Source organism: Mesocricetus auratus, unplaced genomic scaffold (genome assembly GCF_017639785.1).
Source record: "Mesocricetus auratus isolate SY011 unplaced genomic scaffold, BCM_Maur_2.0 Super-Scaffold_100006, whole genome shotgun sequence".
NCBI lineage: Eukaryota > Metazoa > Chordata > Mammalia > Rodentia > Cricetidae > Mesocricetus > Mesocricetus auratus.
Window position 1 is genome coordinate 69,867,440 of NW_024429190.1, and position 18,727 is coordinate 69,886,166.

An 18,727-nucleotide genomic window follows, 5' to 3' on the forward strand; every position below is an offset into this window, starting at 1 on the left:
TGTAGGGCCACTCATCCTCAGCCAAAGGCTGGGCAGGGCGTCCGAATCCTGCGGCCCACTGTGGGTGGGCCAGGAGAGAGGTACTATTTAAGGCTCCCAGAAACTTGGATGTTTGAAGTCTCAGGTCAGGCTCTGAGATGCTCCAGTTTCTTAATAGAACTGGTTTCCCTTGAGGGCACATTCACGTGGGCTAAATACAGCCCTTCGGTGCCTCTTTCCCCGGGCTTCAATCCACCTGGTTTCCTCAAGTCAATCAAGTAGTTATCCTCTTCTGGTCATAGATTCCCCCGTGGGAATCTACGGTGCGTGGCACCCCTCATTGTTAGCCTAAATCAGATGCATGCACAAGAACCTCACAATTTCGCCTGCCACCCAGACACTAATGCTCCCACATCTGTTGGAAAAATCCTTCCCGATGGTGGAGGAACTACCCAGTCCCTTGCATCCTCGAGTCGCACCCACTTGTCACCCGCTTCGCGCCTTCGCCTTAGCCCCACACCCCGCAGCCAGAGTCGAGCATGCACGCCTCCGGCCCCTGGGTCATCGGGTCTGCCTCCGGGGTTCTAGTGACGTGGGCTGACCTCTTCGGTGATACCGTGGAAAACGCTCTGGAGCAAGCCCGCAACGACCTAAATTCCCCAGCGGGCACTGGAGTTTTTCTCCTGTCTCCAGCAGCTGGTGGTTGGGTCGTCCACGGAACCAACTACTACAGCTTCTTCCTCTCCAAAAGTGGTCCCCAGCCTGGCTGCACCACACAGCGACGGCTCCCAGCAGCTGGCTTAGTCTCCTTTCTGAAGGGAAGCCCCGCAGACCAGCAATTCTTTCCTCGTGGGACGCGCTCTGCCCTAGTGGATTACCCTTTAAGCGGGTTCCTCCAGGTGGGGCGTGTCACCAGGGCAACTTTCCTCGAGATGCAGCCCCTGCTCCCTGTCCCTGTCCCTGCCCCACCCCATGGCAGCTCCAGGTGCCGGCTCCGCGCAGCGCGTGGCAGCCTGGGGTTGGGACCTCCGCGCCTAGGCTTTTACGCGGACTCCAGCACGTGCTGCAGCGGGGGTGGGGAGGCAGGGAGCGCCCAGGCTCGGGATACCTTAGTGGCACAGAAGAAAGTCACAGGAGGGAAGGTGGCTGACTCTAGAGGGTCTTAGCCTACCTACTGATCAGGATCATGGTTTGCCCACGGCGTTCGGTGGCTTGAATGGGGCCGGGGCGCTCCCTGCACCCCCGTCCCGGGGCAGCTAATGGTCGCGTCCAGGCGGGAGGCCATGTTGCTGGAATAAAGCGGGCGGGGCGGCGCGGGCGAGCAGATGCGGCTGGAGGCGCGCGGGAGCTAGGCGCGAGCAGAGCGCAGCCGCGAGGGAGGCGCGGGGGAGGCCATCGGGGACCCGGGCGCCAGCAGCAGCTAGTGTCGGCCGAGAGCAGCGGGGCGCAGCCGGAGCCGCAGTCGCGATGGCCGTGGCTGTAGGGAGACCGAGTGTAAGTGCTGGGGCCTCGCTTCCCCAGCGCGCTGATCCCGGGGCGCCGGTGGGCTCCGCTTTGGGCCGCGTGCGGGTGGAGACTTGCGGGGACCAGGAGGGGTCTCTGGGTGGTGGCTGCTGGGACTGTGGGTGTGTGCATGCATTTGGGCGCGCGTCTGGGGCGGAGGGGAGGTTGGGGAGCCGGCAGGCTCGGAGCCTACCTGATGCAACAGTGGATCTCCTAGGCGCGCCCCTATTTCGGGGATGCGGGAGAAAAAGGACCCCTCTGCGAGGCTCCCTTTAAAGGACTAGCTTGAGCCGCTGCTTTCCCCAGCTACCTCCCTCTCCCCGCGCACACCGCTCGGCTGCTGACCGTGGGAGGAAGGCGCCCGCTTCGGAGGGTTTCCTCGCGGTTCTCCCGCGCCCCGGGGGCGATAGGGGCATGGGAATTGGGAGCTGAAGCGCTGTCGGGTCCAAGGGGTGGGATTTCCGTGGTGGTTTACCCCCGGTGTCTTGTGAAATTCCGGACACCCTCAGGCGCCCACCCGGGTGATCCGGCCCTGCCCAGGATGTGGACAAAGCCCTAGACACAAAGTTTTCAAAGGGCTCTCTTTCGGGGTGGGTGGAAGTCCTGAAATACTCTGCGGCTGGCAGGCCGGGGGCGGCGGTATTGAATGCGGGGCTCGAGGAAGAGGAAGGAAGGGAGGGTGGGTGTCTGGAGGAGGAGTGTCCCAGCACCCGAAGGCTGGGAGCGGATGCTCCTGTCCCGACTCTCGGCCCGGGTACACGCCACGGGCCGCGCCTTTTGGAGTATTCGACTCTGGATTTGCAGCTCCAGGGCGAGTGGGACTTTGAGGATGTAGTTCAGGGTTTGTTCCCCAGCCTCGGGTGTAAAGGAGGGAAGGGGCGGTGGCGGTGGCCCTCCCTTCCTTTTTATTGAAAGGAGCCAAGACCAGTGGGAAAGGCGGAGTCCTTTTTTCTCTTTCTCATTTTCTTTGTCGACGATCATAGCCCACTTTTGCCTGGTCTGTCATTGGGGCGCCTCCCGTGGAGTCCTTCCCTGGCTAGTACCCCATCTTCTTTTTCTTCCCTTTCGAACTTTGCAGCTAGCTGCAGGTGATGGCCTGACATTTTGCAGATATAGAGAAAAGTCTTAGGTGGATGCTGAAAGCTACGAACCCCGGATGCTCAGACTCTTGACTCTACCCCAGGCGCTTCTCCAGACACACACCTTCTGCACTCCCTGGGGAGTCCCAACATAGCAGGAAGTTCATGGGGTCGAGCTGTACCTATATTGATTTGGTGGTTCAGTTGTATTTTTTGTTGTTTGAGGTGCTTTGAAAGACTTTTTCCTCGGTGATAAATTGTGCTCTGGTCATCGCTAAGTGTATTCCTGCGGGTCTTTTAGGCCTTCCGAACTCTGTTACATGACATCGTCCTAAGAATTTTGTCTTCCTCTTCACACAAATTATGCTCTTGTCAATTGGTCCTAGGCCATCATTACTGAGGGAATTTGCATAGATCTCTTTAGAAACCAAGGTTAAATCTGGCCCTCACCACACTTATTTTCAGGGCACAGATTCAAAGAACTAAAATAACAATATATGTTTTAGTTGCATTGGCAAGCGTCTGGGAATGCAAGTATCCTGTGTAGGGGGTGTCTTTTTCGGCAACACTTAATGCGGGTGCATTCTTGAGGGTTGGGGGAGGTGGAGGAAATAATTTGATGCACATTTCCAATAAATTAGTAGGTTCATATCTGTCAGTTGAATAGGAACAATATGTGGGCTTAAGATATAGTTGTGTGGCTGTAATCATATCCAAGATAGGGTCTGCTAACCATATGTGAATTTAATCCTACAGAGTTCTCGAGTAGGATTCTCGAGACCTTTCATTCAGATAATTGGGGAGATTTTTAAAGTATGCATATACAGAAAAGAGAACTTCTCTACGCATATTCTCTGTTGTCACTGGAATTAAGGTCAAATTACTTAAAACTTAAAAACAAGATAGCCCACCCCACCTCCAACCCCAGTTGTAAGAACTGAACTACAGAGTTGAATAAGGCTGCCTGCCGAGGTTGTGTGATCACATTTACATAGGGCAGTCTGACTGCTTGTTCTCTGGGATCTTTTAAAGAGTGGCCTCTGAAACTTCTCATCCTCAGACTAGCTCCAGCGAGTGCAGAAGATTCTCCAAACCCAGCTCCTACAAGTCTGTGCTTCATCTATAATGTTGAAATTTTCAACCTCCCCAGCCCCCTTCTCTGTCCTGGGGTTTGCACAAAAGAAAGAAGGGGATGGGGAGGGAGAGGGCCACTTGGAAGTGGACTTACTCACAAATGGAGTTGCCTTAGTTCTTCAGAACTCATTAAACAATGTAAAAAGAGTTGTCAAGGAAAAACATAAATCTTTCTCCTGTCTGTACAAACCACTGTTCCTGTCCAGAGAGAAGAGCGACTTGAGTTGCTCTCAGTTTTAGACTTTCTAGTGTGACCTTTGCAGTGGATAACAATTGTGTTTTAATGGACAGAAACACCTATATGATAAGTGCCTGGGGTTTGTGGTGGCTTTACATTCTGAGGATTAGCTCCACATCCTGTGCTCGCAGCCCACCACTGAGCTACCCACCCCATCCGTCAAACGCTGTGTTTTCTATATTATGAATGTGTGTATTCAGTTACAACTGCTTACATTTCAAGGCCAAATCTACACATTTCTTAGGAGACCTATGTTGTTTGTGACCAAGCAAAAGGTAAAGTTTAATGTGATGCCGTTTATTCCTTTTTTAATCTGTGTTCATAGCTTGCCCATTTCCTTACTAGCCTCGACTCTGAGAAGACCTGAAGTACGGGTGCTACTTCCAGACTGCACCAGAGTGTTTGTCTCTATGGCCATATCTCCAGTTTGAATGGCTTAGTATTTTTGCATCCACATCCCAAAGTATCAGCTTGTCCTGAACAATGCATAATTACTCTGCCTGGAATCGGGCCTTATGTAGATGGCATCTCTCTCTCTTAGGGCATGGTATCTAGGTTATAGTGTCTAGGAACTGGGAAGAACTTTAGGAGTGAGGTGGTTTAGTTACTTCCCCAGTGTAGAAATATTGCTTCCTTTTTTTCCCCCTAGCTAAAGGCGTGTTTCAACTTTACCAGTGGAAATGGCGTATGATGTCCTTCAAGAAATGTGTTGAATTGCCCTTTCATCCACTGAGCTGGAAGGAATGGAAAAGCAAGTTCCTAAACCGAGTGAACGCTGGTTATTTAACGCCGCCATGAGTATCTGCGTCATGCCAGTCTCTGTCCCTGGAGCTAGAGACGAGCTGCGCACAGTAGGCTGCCTTCTGACTTGAAGCAGTTGTTTATATATGCGTTTGTTTTTAAAAGCTTCAGAATCCCTGCATGCCAAAGTGACATGGAATTCATGAACTGGGGAGGAAGGAAGTAAGTGCCTATTGCTGAGGACAGGTAGGAGCCAGGTAGTGGGCTTTTCTGAATCACTTCCGATAGTTTTAAAGACACCACCTCTCTTCAGGAGGCGGGGGTTCTGTGTGAGTTAGTAGTGACAACACAGTGATCTTCCTTTTATTTAAGTTGACATTTCTGTGATTGGAAAACGTGACAGCAGGAAGAATCTAGATTGATGCATGTGGTGGACAATTAATGGAGCTGAAAAGAGCTCAGGCAAGAGCCATCTATACGATATATGGACTCTGTGGCTGGGGTGTTTTCTAGAAAAAAATCATAACTCTTTAGCCAGTGATATGAACTGTATGCGTTGAGAACTAAAATTACAGTTTAAAGTGCAGTAGAGCTTCTTTTAAAACTGTTTGAAAACCAGTTAATTTCCTCAAAGAAATCTTTTCTCCTGGGAGTGCTGTTCACAGACCCCTGTCCCTGAAAAGTCTTCAGTTCTTTCCTATACCTAAGTGTTCACGCACCATCCAGACTTTTATTAGGTGGGGAGAGTTAGTGCCAATTCCAGCTACAGTGGGAACTCCAGGCTTCTTGGGGGTTTGAGTGAGGACACCTGAGACCTAGTCATGGTCTTTCTCAGCCTGAGTTAAACATTTGAGTTGTTAGTTTATGTTACTGCAGCATGAGCATGCAGAATCCAGAATCTGTCTCCTGGATGTGGGGTCCTGGGTCCTGTTAGACTGAGTCACCTCCCCATCCCCCAGGGTCAGTTTTTAATCCTAATGTTTAAAGTCATTTTTAAGCCTAATGTTCACTTGCCAATTTTGGGTTGGCACGTTAAAGATCAATAAAGTCTTTTAAAAACTCTTTTAAATGACCTTTAGCAATGTGTCCGTACTACAGTGAAGTGGGACTCAGGAACCAGTGAGGGGAACACACCCACCACTATCAGGTGACAGCTTTCCATCAACTTGTGGAGGTTTACTTCCCCAAGTGTAACCCATGTTGCTTAAGCTGCTAATTAGAAACCAAACAGTGCCTGGCTGGCCCTGCCTGATCATCTGAACGCTTTTACAGTGGGCGTGGGCTACCTTGTGTCTGTCGGGACAAAGGAATGAATGGCAGTGGGACTCTAGGTTGCCACAGTTTGGAGGGCCGGCTTTGATCGATTGCCAGAACACTAAGCAATCCCCCCAACTGAAGATGCCACACTCTGGAGCGGGCTTCAGGTTTTGTTTCGTTTTGTTTTTTCTTTATAGACTACTAATTTTTGGGGGGGGGAGAGGAGAGGCCGGATTTAGATTTTCTTTTCCCCAGTTGGGATTTGTCTTTTGTGGCCTTGGCTCCACCTGTCGCAGTTGGGGTCAGTAAAGCCAAACCATTATGTAAGACTCAGCAGATCTAAAGCTTTTATCCTTTTCCTCAAGGGGCCCTACTTTATAATATAACCAATACCCTCCCGCCTCTTTTAAATCTAGATTGACAGAAAACTCTCTTCAACGAAACAATGCCTCCCCTGACCCACTGAGCGCTGCCCGCAGTCCATCAATGCCGCCACTGTTGAACGTAAAAACAATACATGGGCTAAGGTGACACAGGCAGGATCCTAAAAAGATCAGAAATAAAATTTGCCTTGTTTCTGTCCTGGCCTGAGTTAGACATCAGGACTGTGTTCCCTGGTGTGACTGAGTCAGTGCTAACTTGTTTCTAGTGGCCATGTCCGTGAATTGAGAGCATGGTGCTGGTGACGTGGGGCGTCATGAGTGCAGACGCTGTCTGTCCACTTGTGGTGTTATGTGTTAAGCAAGGGAGCATGCTCAAAAAGCAGGAAGGAGTCATCCTCCAAGAAGGCAACTTTGGACCCCATGAGGAGGAATTCTACTCAAAACAAACACACAAAACTTTGTTGTTTTTGTTGTTGTTGTGCAAAAGTAAGTTAATTACTATGAAACTTACCTTATAATTTTCTTAGGAATTGAAAACGGCATTCTTTTCTGTAACGCACCGTTTCATCAGGTGCTGTCCACCCGCTTTTTGTGCACAAGTGCCGAGATGGCTGCGGTGGCTCACATACATAGTCCCTGCATCTCACTGTGATCTGTCTCTTTAGTTGAGGGATTAGCCCAGGTGGCTGAGCCTGGCCTATTAGGGCTCCTGGAGCCTGGCTCCTGTCCTGTAAATCCGGTGGCATTGCTTTCCTGAGTGAGGAAACAAAGAGCGAGGTGGCCATGGATGAGCTTAGAGAACGGCGTGTGCAAAAAGCTCAGGAAGTGAGAGCCCTTTGAAGAAATGTAGTGCCGCTCAGCTGCTGGCATTCAGGGTTGGTGGAGACATTGGACTGGAGTGAGGTAAGAGGTACAGGTTGTGTAGACATTTTTATGTAGACATGTCTTCACTGTTGTTACTCTCTGAATACTTTATATCCTATTCATGCCTTGCTCCCAACCTAAAATATTTCTGAGTCTTAGAATTTGTGGAAGGGGGTCTGGAGAGATGGCTCAAAGGTTAAGAGAATTGACCGCTCTTCCATAGGTCCTGAGTTCAATTCCCAGCAACCACATGGTGGCTCACAACCATCTATAATGAGATCTGGCGCCCTCTTCTGGCATGTAGGCATACATGCAGACAGAACATTGTATACATAATAAATAAAATAAATCTAAAATAAAAAAGAATTGGTGGAAGGAAGACATTGAAAATTTGCAGACTACTAATTCTTCAGGTTTAGTTTCTGTAGAGGAGGCGTGAGAAAGGATCAGGAGAGGAGACACCTTTCATACCGAGCCCTTAGAGGAGAAACAAGAAGCCTGGGGAACTTTGGCTGCAACTAGGATTTATCAGAAAAAGGAATGTAAAATCCACTTGATCCTGTGAGACTAGGAAGATATATTAAAGACTAGAGTTTCCCTAAGTTCTTTTTTTTAAAGACCTACTTCATTCATCTCACTTATGTATTTTTATGCCCTATACATTTGTGAATCTCATTAAGAGAGTCCCCTGAGTTTATTCTGACGTGATTTTGAAACTTAGGGAAAAAGTAGCCTTCAAAAGTCTTTGTGCAGAGTAACTTGTGCAGAATCTTGACTTTTGTTTTTTTTTTTGAGACGGGATCTTACTGTATGTGTCACACTGGCCTTGAGCAAGGTATGTAACTGCAAAGTAGCACAGTGCCTCAAAGTCCGTGATCCCCCTGCCTCTGCCCCCACATACTGGCATTACAGGGTGTGTCACCATGTCTGGTGGTATCTTGAGTTTTTAGTTTATTCTATTCAAATTTCTGTTGAAACAGTTATACCCCTATTCTCAAGACATACAGTATGCAGAGTGTTGTGTGCCCTTCAAGCGAGGGATGATGCCCACAGGAAAGTGAGGCCTGAGCCATCACACACCTAGTTTGAGGCAGCCCATCGGTGGGGAAAGCTTTGGGATGGTGATGGTTATCTTTTGTATTGCTGTGGACAAGAAGTACCTGAAGAGAGGGAGGGAGGATTTCTTCTTGCTCAGGTTTGAGGGATGCAGAGGGATGGCGGTGGCCAGCTCCGTGGCATCTTAGTCACATCATGGAGGACCAGGAGCCAGGGAATCTGAGTCTGGAAGTGGAGCGAGGCTGTAACCCTCAAGGCCACTTCCTCTGTCTAGGCCCCGCCTCTCAAAGCTTACACAACATCCCCAAGTAGTGCTACCAACTTGAGACCAGGTGTTCAAATATGTGAACCTGTGGGTGACGTTTTAATGTTCAAGCTATACGAGGAACCAAAGCTTTTAGACCGATATGCACACTGGCCTACCATCTATATTTATTAAAGTGTGTTGAGGTAATAAATTGACTCTGAGGTTTAGTGGTTTCATAGCAGAGTTATTTCTCACTGAAGGTTCTTATTGGTTCTGTCTTTGAGGGCTGGTCTGTTTTGACTCTGGCACCCAACCCAGGCTTGGGTTTCTGGTGGCAAAGGAGAAAGACATGGAGGGTCCTGAGCCGACTTTGATGGCTCACTTTCCCTTGAACTTCATTGGCTGAAGTAAATGGTCATCCCCAAACTCATCAGGATGAGGCTGGATAATCCAAGTTTGTGCACCGTGGGGTGGGAGGTTGAACCTCCAGGGAGAAGCAGCTAGTATTTTGAATAACAAATTGACCATATTGCCCTACAGACTGAATCTCCTGAATCCTCAATGAAGCCAAGGGTCCTTATTAGTAGGGTGTGTGTGTGTGTGTGCGCGCGCGCGTGTGTGTGTATGAGAGAGGGGGGGTAAGGAGGGAGGGAGGGAGGAGGTATTCAGCAAAGGTTTATGCTCATTCAGGATTCTTGGATTGAAACCCAGGGCCTTAGAGAAAAGGATTGGTCGTTAGTGATCTTCCACTCTCCTGGGCCTGTTCTGACCGCAGCTGGTCATGGTGGAATGATGGCAGTGTAGTAAGGAAAGCTAAAGGAAGAGGAACGGCCAGAGTGAATTGGGGGCCCGGAGTGATTGTGCCTATTGTTCACCATGATGAACTTCCAGTGGCATCATCACTAAGCGATGCGGTGACCTTCCGAAAGACCTTCTGTACTGCTTGCTGGTGGCCCCAGCTTGGGACTTCACTCCATGGGAAATGGCTGTGAGGCCATTAGGATTTCCAGCTGCTCGACAGAATTATTTCCCTTGGGAGGCTTCCAAGGCAGACCTTTCCCAGCCGGCCTGTCCTAAAGGCAGATGTCTCGCTTCCCCTCCTTGCTTCTCCCTCTGCTGAGAAGCAGCCTCTCAGCACATTTTGGGGGGATACTGCAGGCTCTGAAACCAGGCTGCTCCAGCAGGGTTTGCCAAGCTCTGTGACCTTTGGTAGGTTACTTATCTCCTTTGTAGGATAGTAACAGTTCTTCACTTAAAGAGTTATAGATGAAACGATTTAGCTCACTCAGCCATGTATACAGCGACTCCTGGGTCTACAATGAACCTAGTTGGAAGGGGTCAGGGGGAAGTGAATGTTGAAGTACTCACAGCTTTGTGCGGAAGGCTGGGTTCAGACTTCAGACTGCCACCCCACTCACTTTAGCTGGAACTGTAGCCCCCTCACCCCCTTTGGGTTAGCACACCTTTGAATCATGTACTAAACCTTCCTGCTCTGAAGCCCATTGTGAAGGTTCCTCACCCCCCCTCCCCCATTATAAGATGGGCTTTGGCCAATTTCTTTCTTTGAATTCCCACAGTAGTGGTTGACTGCAACATTGTGGCATGCCACTTATAGTTCTCTAGAGTATGTCTTAGATACTTTATCTTTTTAAAAGATGTTAATGAATTGTTGGGCATGGTAATGTACCTCTAATCCTAGCTCTCTGGAAAGTGAGGCAGGGGAATTATTGTGAGTTAGAGGCCAGCCAGTTACAGAATGAGACTATTCCAAAAAAGAAAACTCAAACAAATGAATAAACAAACATGTAAATAAACAACAAGGGTTTATCAAATACTGATATGAATGGTAAAAAGCAGACTCCCATCACCGTGGCAGTATGTTTGAACAGCTCTTGGGCATGGTCATGTATTCTTAGTCTAGATGTCAAACTTGAGGTAAGGGTCTCTGGTGTTCACCTGCCTTCCCTATAAACATTGGCTGAAGAAGTGAAGACTTATTCTCCAAGTGTGTTGTCTAAGACTTGCATTGAACATGTGTGTGGGCCTACCTCCACACAGCTCACCTTTGCTATGTGAACCTCAGGTAGGTGTAGACTCAGCTATGCTGAAGAACCCAGGCTTAGCTTTTCTGACCTACATGCATATCTGGATGTGCAAAGAATTCCCACCCCAGAGGGAATCTATGATCCAGGGCGTGGAAGGTGGTGGTTTGAAACTTTCTCTTTGGTCACTCAGTTGGGCAGTTCTGAGGTACAGGATACCTACCTTCTGAGGGCTCTATAATGAGCCTCAGTCTGTATGGGTGATTAGCTTCCTAATCACTGTCCATCCGCTAGCTTCTCCTTCCGTGTTTCCCTCTCTCTAATCCCACTAAACAACTGCTTCATGCAAAACTTTGTCTCAAGCCCTTGGGTTTTAATGAAACCTGGGTGACATCCCATTGTGTCTTGTTTGGGTGCTCTTTGACCTCATGCAAATAAAGGAATTGGAATGTTTTATAATAGCAGGCTGCCTGGGATGTTAAAATGATGCTCAGGTGCTGGGCAGTGGTGGTGTACACCTTTAATCCCAGCACTTGGGAGGCAGGGGGAGTGGGGTTGGTGTCTCTATGAGTTCGAGGCTAGTCTGGTCTACAGAGCAAGGTCCAGGACAGCCAGGGTTACACAGAGAAACCCTGTTTTGAAAAACAAACATACAAAATGCTCAAGCAAATTGACTAGGTTTTTACCACTATATCATGGAGGGCAGACATCAGACTTGTGTAAAAACTACTAACCTCTGAAAAGAAGTGTGTACCGAGAGTTCTCTGTCATTTCCACGTTCTCAGGTTAGATGTGCTTGCTTTAGAATGGATAACATTCCTTTAAAACTGGATTTACCTATTGCAGGTAAATTGCATCTATTTTATTTATTTATTGTTTTTTTTTCCAAGACAGGATTTCTCTGTATTGCTTTGGATTAAATCCCGAGTGCTGGGATTAAAGGTGTGCGACACCAATACCCAGCAAACGACATTTCTTGTTAGTCCAATTTGGAGTTTCCCCCCTCTATATAATTTTCTGGCTAAGGACAAGGTAGAAGACAAGCAGATCCTTAGAGTTCCAATCAAATCCACTCTGAATGCCAGCTCTCAGAATAAAGCACAGCTTACAGGTCTGACTCATGGGTTTTGTCTGTGTGATGTGAAGCAGGACCGCTTATCTTGTGAGCTCATGCATGCAACAGCCATGTCTTGTTGAGAAGGCACTGTTTCAGAATTCCTCTTCATCTTCCAGCGCTCACATCCTTTCTCTCCTGCCTTCTGCGATCTTTCCCAGGATTTGGAGTGAGTGATGGAGATGTCTCCTCTCAGGGCTGAACTTCAACAGTTCTTAGCCCTTTGAAGAGTTCTGAGTCTCTGCATGAGCTGTAGCTCACTAAAGACAGAAGCTTCTCTGAAGTTGAGAGCAGCGCTAATCTATGGGTCTAAACAAACACTCAGAAGGCAGCGTGACACTGTCCACTGAGCACAACAGTAGTAGCTCCCCCCTCCCCTCTGTCACCCTTCCTCCCTCTCCAAGGCCTTTGCCTGTCCTGGTCATGAGCTTTCAACCAGGTGAACAGTACCAGGCATGAATTCCTTGCTGTGGGGCAGGTCTCAAGATTGAGCAACATGAAGGTTCTGGATTAGTTTGTTTGCCCAGGAGTTTTTTTAGGATAATTGCTCAAATGATCTCATTTCTGGGCCAGAGGCTGTTTCTGAAATCCTGGAGAGATTCTTAGAAAGGTCACAGAGCAGGCGGATTCATCTGCACATCACCGTCTCCCCAGTGTAATCAGTATCCCTCCACCCCATCTTTGTTCGCTCTGACTTGCGTGTATGCGCCGCAGCAGTCTGGGTCCAGTACCTCAGACTAGAGTGTTTGCCAGTTCCATACCTCTTTGTTTTCTGTCCCTCCCCATCCCGAATCAGCCCCTTAGTCACGCTTCCCTGAGGGAACGTTGGTTGCATAGTTAGTAGTTGGGGCACATACTCATCTCTGAACCCTCTAAGAAAGCTTTGTAATTGTTGGTAGGCAGATTTGCCTCTCATTGAGAAACTAAAATTCCTAGGTATTTTATGGCTTTAGGGCAGACAGTTAAGGCTTCAGCCACGACTAATTACTTTGCTGCCGGCAGTTGCAGCTTACAACTGGCTTTTAAGCTGTGTGGTTGAGGGTTTGCAACTAAACTGGGTTTTTGAAAAATTTTTCATTTAGCATATGTTAACTGTACCTAGATAGTAATGTGTTGAGTTATGACATTTTCATGCATGTATATAATATATTCTGGTCGCATTCGCCTCCCATTCCCCTCCTTACCCTCCTCCAACTTCTGCAAACCCCATTTGTTTTCCCACCTGTCCTCTTCTGCTCACATGTTTTCTTGCTTTTTCAAAAATTCTTTTTTAGTTTAAAAAATTATTTTTATTGTTGTTAATTAAAATATGGTTACATCACTTTCCCCTTTCTCCCTCTATCTCCTTAATGCTTCCCCACAAATTTATTAATTTCCTCTTCCCTGATTATTATTGTTACATGCCTGTGTTTATATATGCACACGTATGTAAATATGACCACCTGGGTCCGTTTTTGTTGTTTGTATGTGTATGGTTTTAGGACTGGCCACTTTGTATTGGCCAACTACTTTTTTTTTTTGATGACCCAATGGGTTTTCATTAGATTTGCTTATAAGCACAGTGGAGAGTTATTTACAGCAGCCTGGGCACTGTACCTGTGGCTACATTATTGAAGAAAGTTCCCTCCTTCTCTCTCATCAGCAGTTAACAGGCTGTGAGTGCCCAGAGGTGATACCTCTCATCAGCAGTTAACAGGCTCTGAACCCCCTTCCCTACACAACGGCGTGGCAAGGGGACCCACTGTGTGCAGGTCTTGTGAAGTTAATGAGCTGCTGTGAATTTATATGTGCAGTGACCACACCATGCTTGGGAGACAGCGGTTCACAACATGCCTGTCCGCCTCTTCACCCTGAGCCTTGCAATGGGTGATACATATGATCACTTAAGGTTGAACAGTGAACAGTAAGCTGGGTTTCATATCCCGAAAGAGAAATGGGTGATGGCGACCTTTTGACACTCTAGTGGGGCGCGTGTAGGCATAGGGGCAACATTGCAAAACATGGTCAGATCTCTCTTTAAAGAAAAAAATCTATTCTTTGATAATTTCATGCATCTATTAATATATTTTGATCCTATTTATTCACCCCCCCTCTCATTACTGTCTCTCATCCCCTCCTACTCCCTGTGGACCTCCCTAATTCTTTGCATCAAGTCCCCTTACTGCTTTCATGTCTTAAAAAAGGAAAAAAAAACCCACTGAGTTTAATTAAGGTTGCTTGTGTGAGCATGGGTGGGAGGCTATTTACTGAAGCACGCACAGCTCACTCCAATCCACTCCTGAAGAAAAGTGACGCGCCTTCAGCAGCCATTAGCGTCCTACAGCTCTTCAGGCAGTGTGTGAGTGAGTGTGTGTGTGTGCAGTGTGTGTGTTGTGTGTTTTAAATCCCTTTCTTATTCATGCTGGAAATCTTCTCCTTCTTGAAGAGCTCTTTTTATTCTTCACTGGCTTTTCCTGTTTCCTGTTCTTTAAGTCAACAGACCCTGTGCCCCAGCTGACACCAGGCAAGAAGAAAGAAGCCCAAGCCATAGTTCTACCCACTCTCCTACTGCAAACATACCAGATCCAAGGCGCATCCTTGGCTTCAGGTCTGGCTGAGTTATGCAGACTTGTCATTCCTACCTCCTGTCTGAACTCTTTCTGACAGACTTCCCTCAACCAGCGTGCTAGCTGAGACCCTTCTCTGATTCTAGTGTCCTGTACCATTGTAACAAGCTTACAATGTATCTGATGAGAACGGGCTGAGACTCAAGGATGCCCAGCTTCCATGACCAGGAGGGTCAGTGATGTTCAGCTCTTGCCCTTCTCTTGGATGAAAGTGGGAATTTGACTCCCATAATTAGAAAAAAATGGGTCTTATTTTATTTCCTGTCTTTTATTATGGAATTTGAACTGTACTAAGCTAACCAGCAGCTTTCTTTCCTGTTGGGCTGTGCCTTTGCGTGAGTATTCTTTGGTTTAGGTGGGGATGGAAGGGACACATTCAGGGACCAGGAGTGGGTTAGATTTTCCAGACTCCGCTGGCTGTTTTGCGCTGCCCATCCTCTCCACAACACTTAGCAGCCCAGCATATGCCAACTGGGTTCGACCAGCCCACTAGTAGCAGTTGTTCAGCTGAGGGCAACAGGTGCGATTCTGTCGTTACAGCTGTATGCTGAGTAGACCATTTGTCTGTTTTTAAACCTGTTCATGCCAGTTGTAGAAGTCATCATGCGTACATGATTTAGTTTCATGTTCAGTAAATCTATGAAATAAATATAAGTGTGAACATTGACTTGCTTCTAAATTAGATGTGTTAGGAAGATTCAGTAAGGGTAAGAATTTTGCTAAAATAAAACTTGCGAGTTTAATCTAGGTAAGATTCTTGTAAAAAAAAGATGGAAGAAAAGATTTCGGTTTATGCAGAGGTTGGGAGCTAGGGAGGTGGCTCAGAGGTTAATGGCACTTGCTGCTCTTGTGGAGGACTAGGGTCCAGTTCCCAGGACCCACACTGGGCACATAACCCTGTACAGACACACACACATAAATTATATGTAAACATATATAAATGTATGTATATATTACAGATACACATGTATATATTATATGTAAATATGTATATATATTATATGTATATTTTGGAGACTGGATGTCTCTTCATAGAACTCACTATGTAGACCAGGTTGCCTGGACTCACAGAGATTCACCTGCATCTGCCTCACTAGTGCTGAAATTAAAGAAAGGCATGCACCACTATGCCCGAAAAAATACATTTTTTTTTTAAAAAGCAAAATAAACGAAATCACAAATGATGTCTGTGTGTCTGTACTGGAAGTACAGCCTGGGTAGACTTGTTCAAGTTCCTCCGATGAAAAAGCCTTGGCCCTTTGTCAAGACAAAAAAATGACAACAAGAAACAAACAAACCCTCACAAATGAGTGTATGTTTATGAGGTGAATCAAATATTTAAGCTATGGCTATTTTTATAATACCTCAGTTTTTAAATACGTTTTAAGATAAATTGCCCAAATCCTGTTCCTTCGGATAAAAGAATTTTTATTTAACAAAACTATCTGCTTTAACTTCTCCTGTTCCCATATGCTAGCCTACATTGTGTGTGCAGCTTTGGCTTCTCCTCACATGACTAAATGGGGGCGGGCATTTGCTTTTTAAATAAATGGTTTTTGCATCTGGAGAGATGGCTCAGCAGTTAAGAACACTGACTGCTCTTCCAGAGGATCTGGGTTCAATTCCCAGCACCCACATGGCGGCTCTCAACTACCTGTAACTCCAGGATCCAACACCTTCACACAGACATGCATGTAGGCAAAAATAAAATAAAATAAAATAAAATAAAATAAATAAATAAAATAATTATTAAAAAAGGAGAAATGAATGGTTTGTCTTGGATTCAGATACACGTAGATTATGTCCTTATGCAAATAATTATCAGATTTCTTGTTTTAGTGTTGTTGTATTTTTTGATACAAGATATAGAAATAAAAGGATCCTATTTGATTGATTTTTTTTTAGATTAGCCCAGAATAGAGGGAATTAGGATTCTAGATGCAAAAATCTATCCTCACGTTGTAAAGGCAGCATTAGTAGTTTGTATTTTATTTATTTATTTTTGTTTTGTCTTTGAGATAGCAACTCTTGATCCTGTCATCATATGCTCGTGTGTGTGTGTGTGTGTGTGTGTGTGTGTGTGTGTGTGTGTGTGTGTACACCCAGGTTCAATTCCAAGCATCCCCATGGCAGCTCACAACTGACTGTAACTCCAGTTCTAGAGGATCCAACACCCCCCCACACACACAGACATACATATAGACAAAACACTGATGCACATAAAATAAATACTTTTTAAAAAGCAAGTAGCTCAACTTATATGGAAATGTCCTCATGCATAGCACAGTTCCATGCACACTGTGCATTCAATGTGCAAGAAACACCAATGCAAACAAGCAGGTGTAGTGACAGGCTCCAGGCACTTGGGAAACGGAGGACAGGAACACCAGGAGTTCAAGGTTATCCTCAGATAAGTAGTAACTTTGAGACCTGCCTGAGCTACAACCTTCTCTTAAGGAAGGAAAGAAGGAAGGAAGAAAGAAAGAAAGAGAGAGAGAAAGGAATGAAGGAAGAAAATAATGGCAAGAAAAGCAAGTAGGAAGTCATTATATTCTAAAATAAAGAGGGTTGATGGAGAAAATTGGAAGTTGTAATATGTGATGTCTTCATTTCTCAAACTTGAACCACTTTGAGATTTCCTTTTGTCTTTACATGTAATGTACTCTCAGAAAGTCTGTGTGCCTGCATGTGGGCCGTGCCACTGGACAATGTACACATCCCAATGACTTCCTAATTGAAATTGTGCAACTGCACATACTTTTCCTGTGGTTAGAGTACAGTCAGTAAATGTTTACCTTCGCAACAGCTTTGTGAGTAGGTTTATTAGGTGTTATTCTTAACCCAGTGCCTACAGCTGCTGCATGATAGGTCAGGATTGAGACATGCTCACTGCAACCAGCTATGTTCTCAAGGCCAAGTCCTGAGTGTTGGTTAAATCCTCTTGCCATGGTGGGGATACCAGCCGCAACTACAGAATAGCTCTGGCAGATAGGATTTTTAGTGATGGTGGAAGTATTCTTCTACTGAATTGTCAAATAGGACAGTCACTAGCCATGTATGGATGGCTATTATACCTTTAAGACAGGTGTAGTATAGCTGCAGAACTGGAATTTTAAGTTAACTTGCTGTTAACATTATTTGTTTTTATTATATTCATTTGATGTGTGAGTGGTTTTCCTGCATGTACATATGTGCACATGTGCATGCTTAGTTCCAGTAGAGGTTACAAGAGGGTATTAGACCCCTGAAACTAGACTTACAGATGGTTGTGAGCCACTGGGAATGAGATCCAGGTTCTCTGAAAACAACAAGGGCTGTTAACTGCTGAGCCATCTCTTCACCCATAGTTTAGCTTAAGTTTTAAGTAATTTACTTGGAAACAGCCACATGGGGCTAGTGGCTCCCAAATTGTATAGCACAATTTTAGGGGTTATAGTCTGGAAATAATTGTAATCTGATCTTTCTCTCTGATTTCTTTTTAAATAGAAAGTATAAAGATTATGATCATGAGCTACCATGACAGCCAAAACTTTTTTATTAAGTGAAAATTTCAAACGTTTACAAGAGTTGAGAATGGTGTGGCCAACCCTTCTGTCCTGTTACCTAGGGCAGTCACTAGTTCGTGACCATGTGTTTCCCAGAGTATCTGCTCACCACCCTCCCTCCTCAAAGGGTTTGAGTATGTTGGAGGCGTGGACCAATCTCATTTGAAGAGCCAAGCTAGGAGAAGAGAGGGGGCAGTGAGTGGCGTCAGAGGACACAGGAGTCTTCCGAGGCTTTTGTGATCTAAACAATACAGAGTGTGTAGATAGTGAAGGTTATAAAGTGACAGTGATAGGTAGTGAATGCAAAGATGCGTGACCATCTTTGAACTTGTACTATCTCACCACGACCACCACCACTGCTATCATCATCGTCGCCGCCATTACCTTCATCATCATCACCATTGCCGCCACCACTACCATCGTCTACCAAAAGCAAATCCAACCCCAGTGGGACAGTCACTAGTGCCAGGCCTCTCTTACCTGTGCTTATATTGAACATTAGGCTTATGCATAATTTAGAGCAGCGCTACGCAAGTCATACGCAGTATTTATTGAGTGGCAGTGGTGCTGAAGCGTGGAAACTTAAAAAAGAGGAAAGGCTGAGGGTCATTAAACAAGACTCCTCAGAAAACTTAGCCCCAGGCTTGACCTGGGCTTGCACACGTTGGGCGTTCTGATTCACTGGCTAAACCTCCCGGTGCTCAGTCACTCTTACCTAGATCGTTGGACAGGCGGGACGTCAGAAGGGCAGAGGCATCATGCCCAAGTCTCCTTGCAGTATTGCAGACACTTTTGGGGAGAAGTGTTTCTGCCATTGACAAACTACAACAGAGTCATTTGTGAAATTGTGTCTGAGAGGTTGAGAATTTATGCCTATTCCTGGTAGAGTAATTGTGGGAAATGCTGTTTATAAAAGAAACCCTTGTAGCAAGCACACTG

General features: G+C 46.2%; 1 protein-coding gene across 11 annotated transcripts in view; it reads left to right on the plus strand.

Moving 5' to 3' along the window:
* The first annotated feature begins 1,301 nt into the window (after positions 1-1,301).
* Positions 1,302-18,727, plus strand: part of Septin11 (septin 11) — a 124,440-nt gene continuing 107,014 nt past the window's right edge. For all 11 annotated transcript variants that reach the window (XR_005877834.1, XR_005877832.1, XR_005877833.1 and 8 more), the window contains exon 1: positions 1,302-1,473. Coding sequence is in view for 8 of the 11 variants with exons in the window: in XM_040747434.1 (XP_040603368.1) it covers positions 1,447-1,473 (27 nt within the window). In the remaining 3 variants the exon portion in view is untranslated. The remainder of the gene's footprint in view (positions 1,474-18,727) is intronic.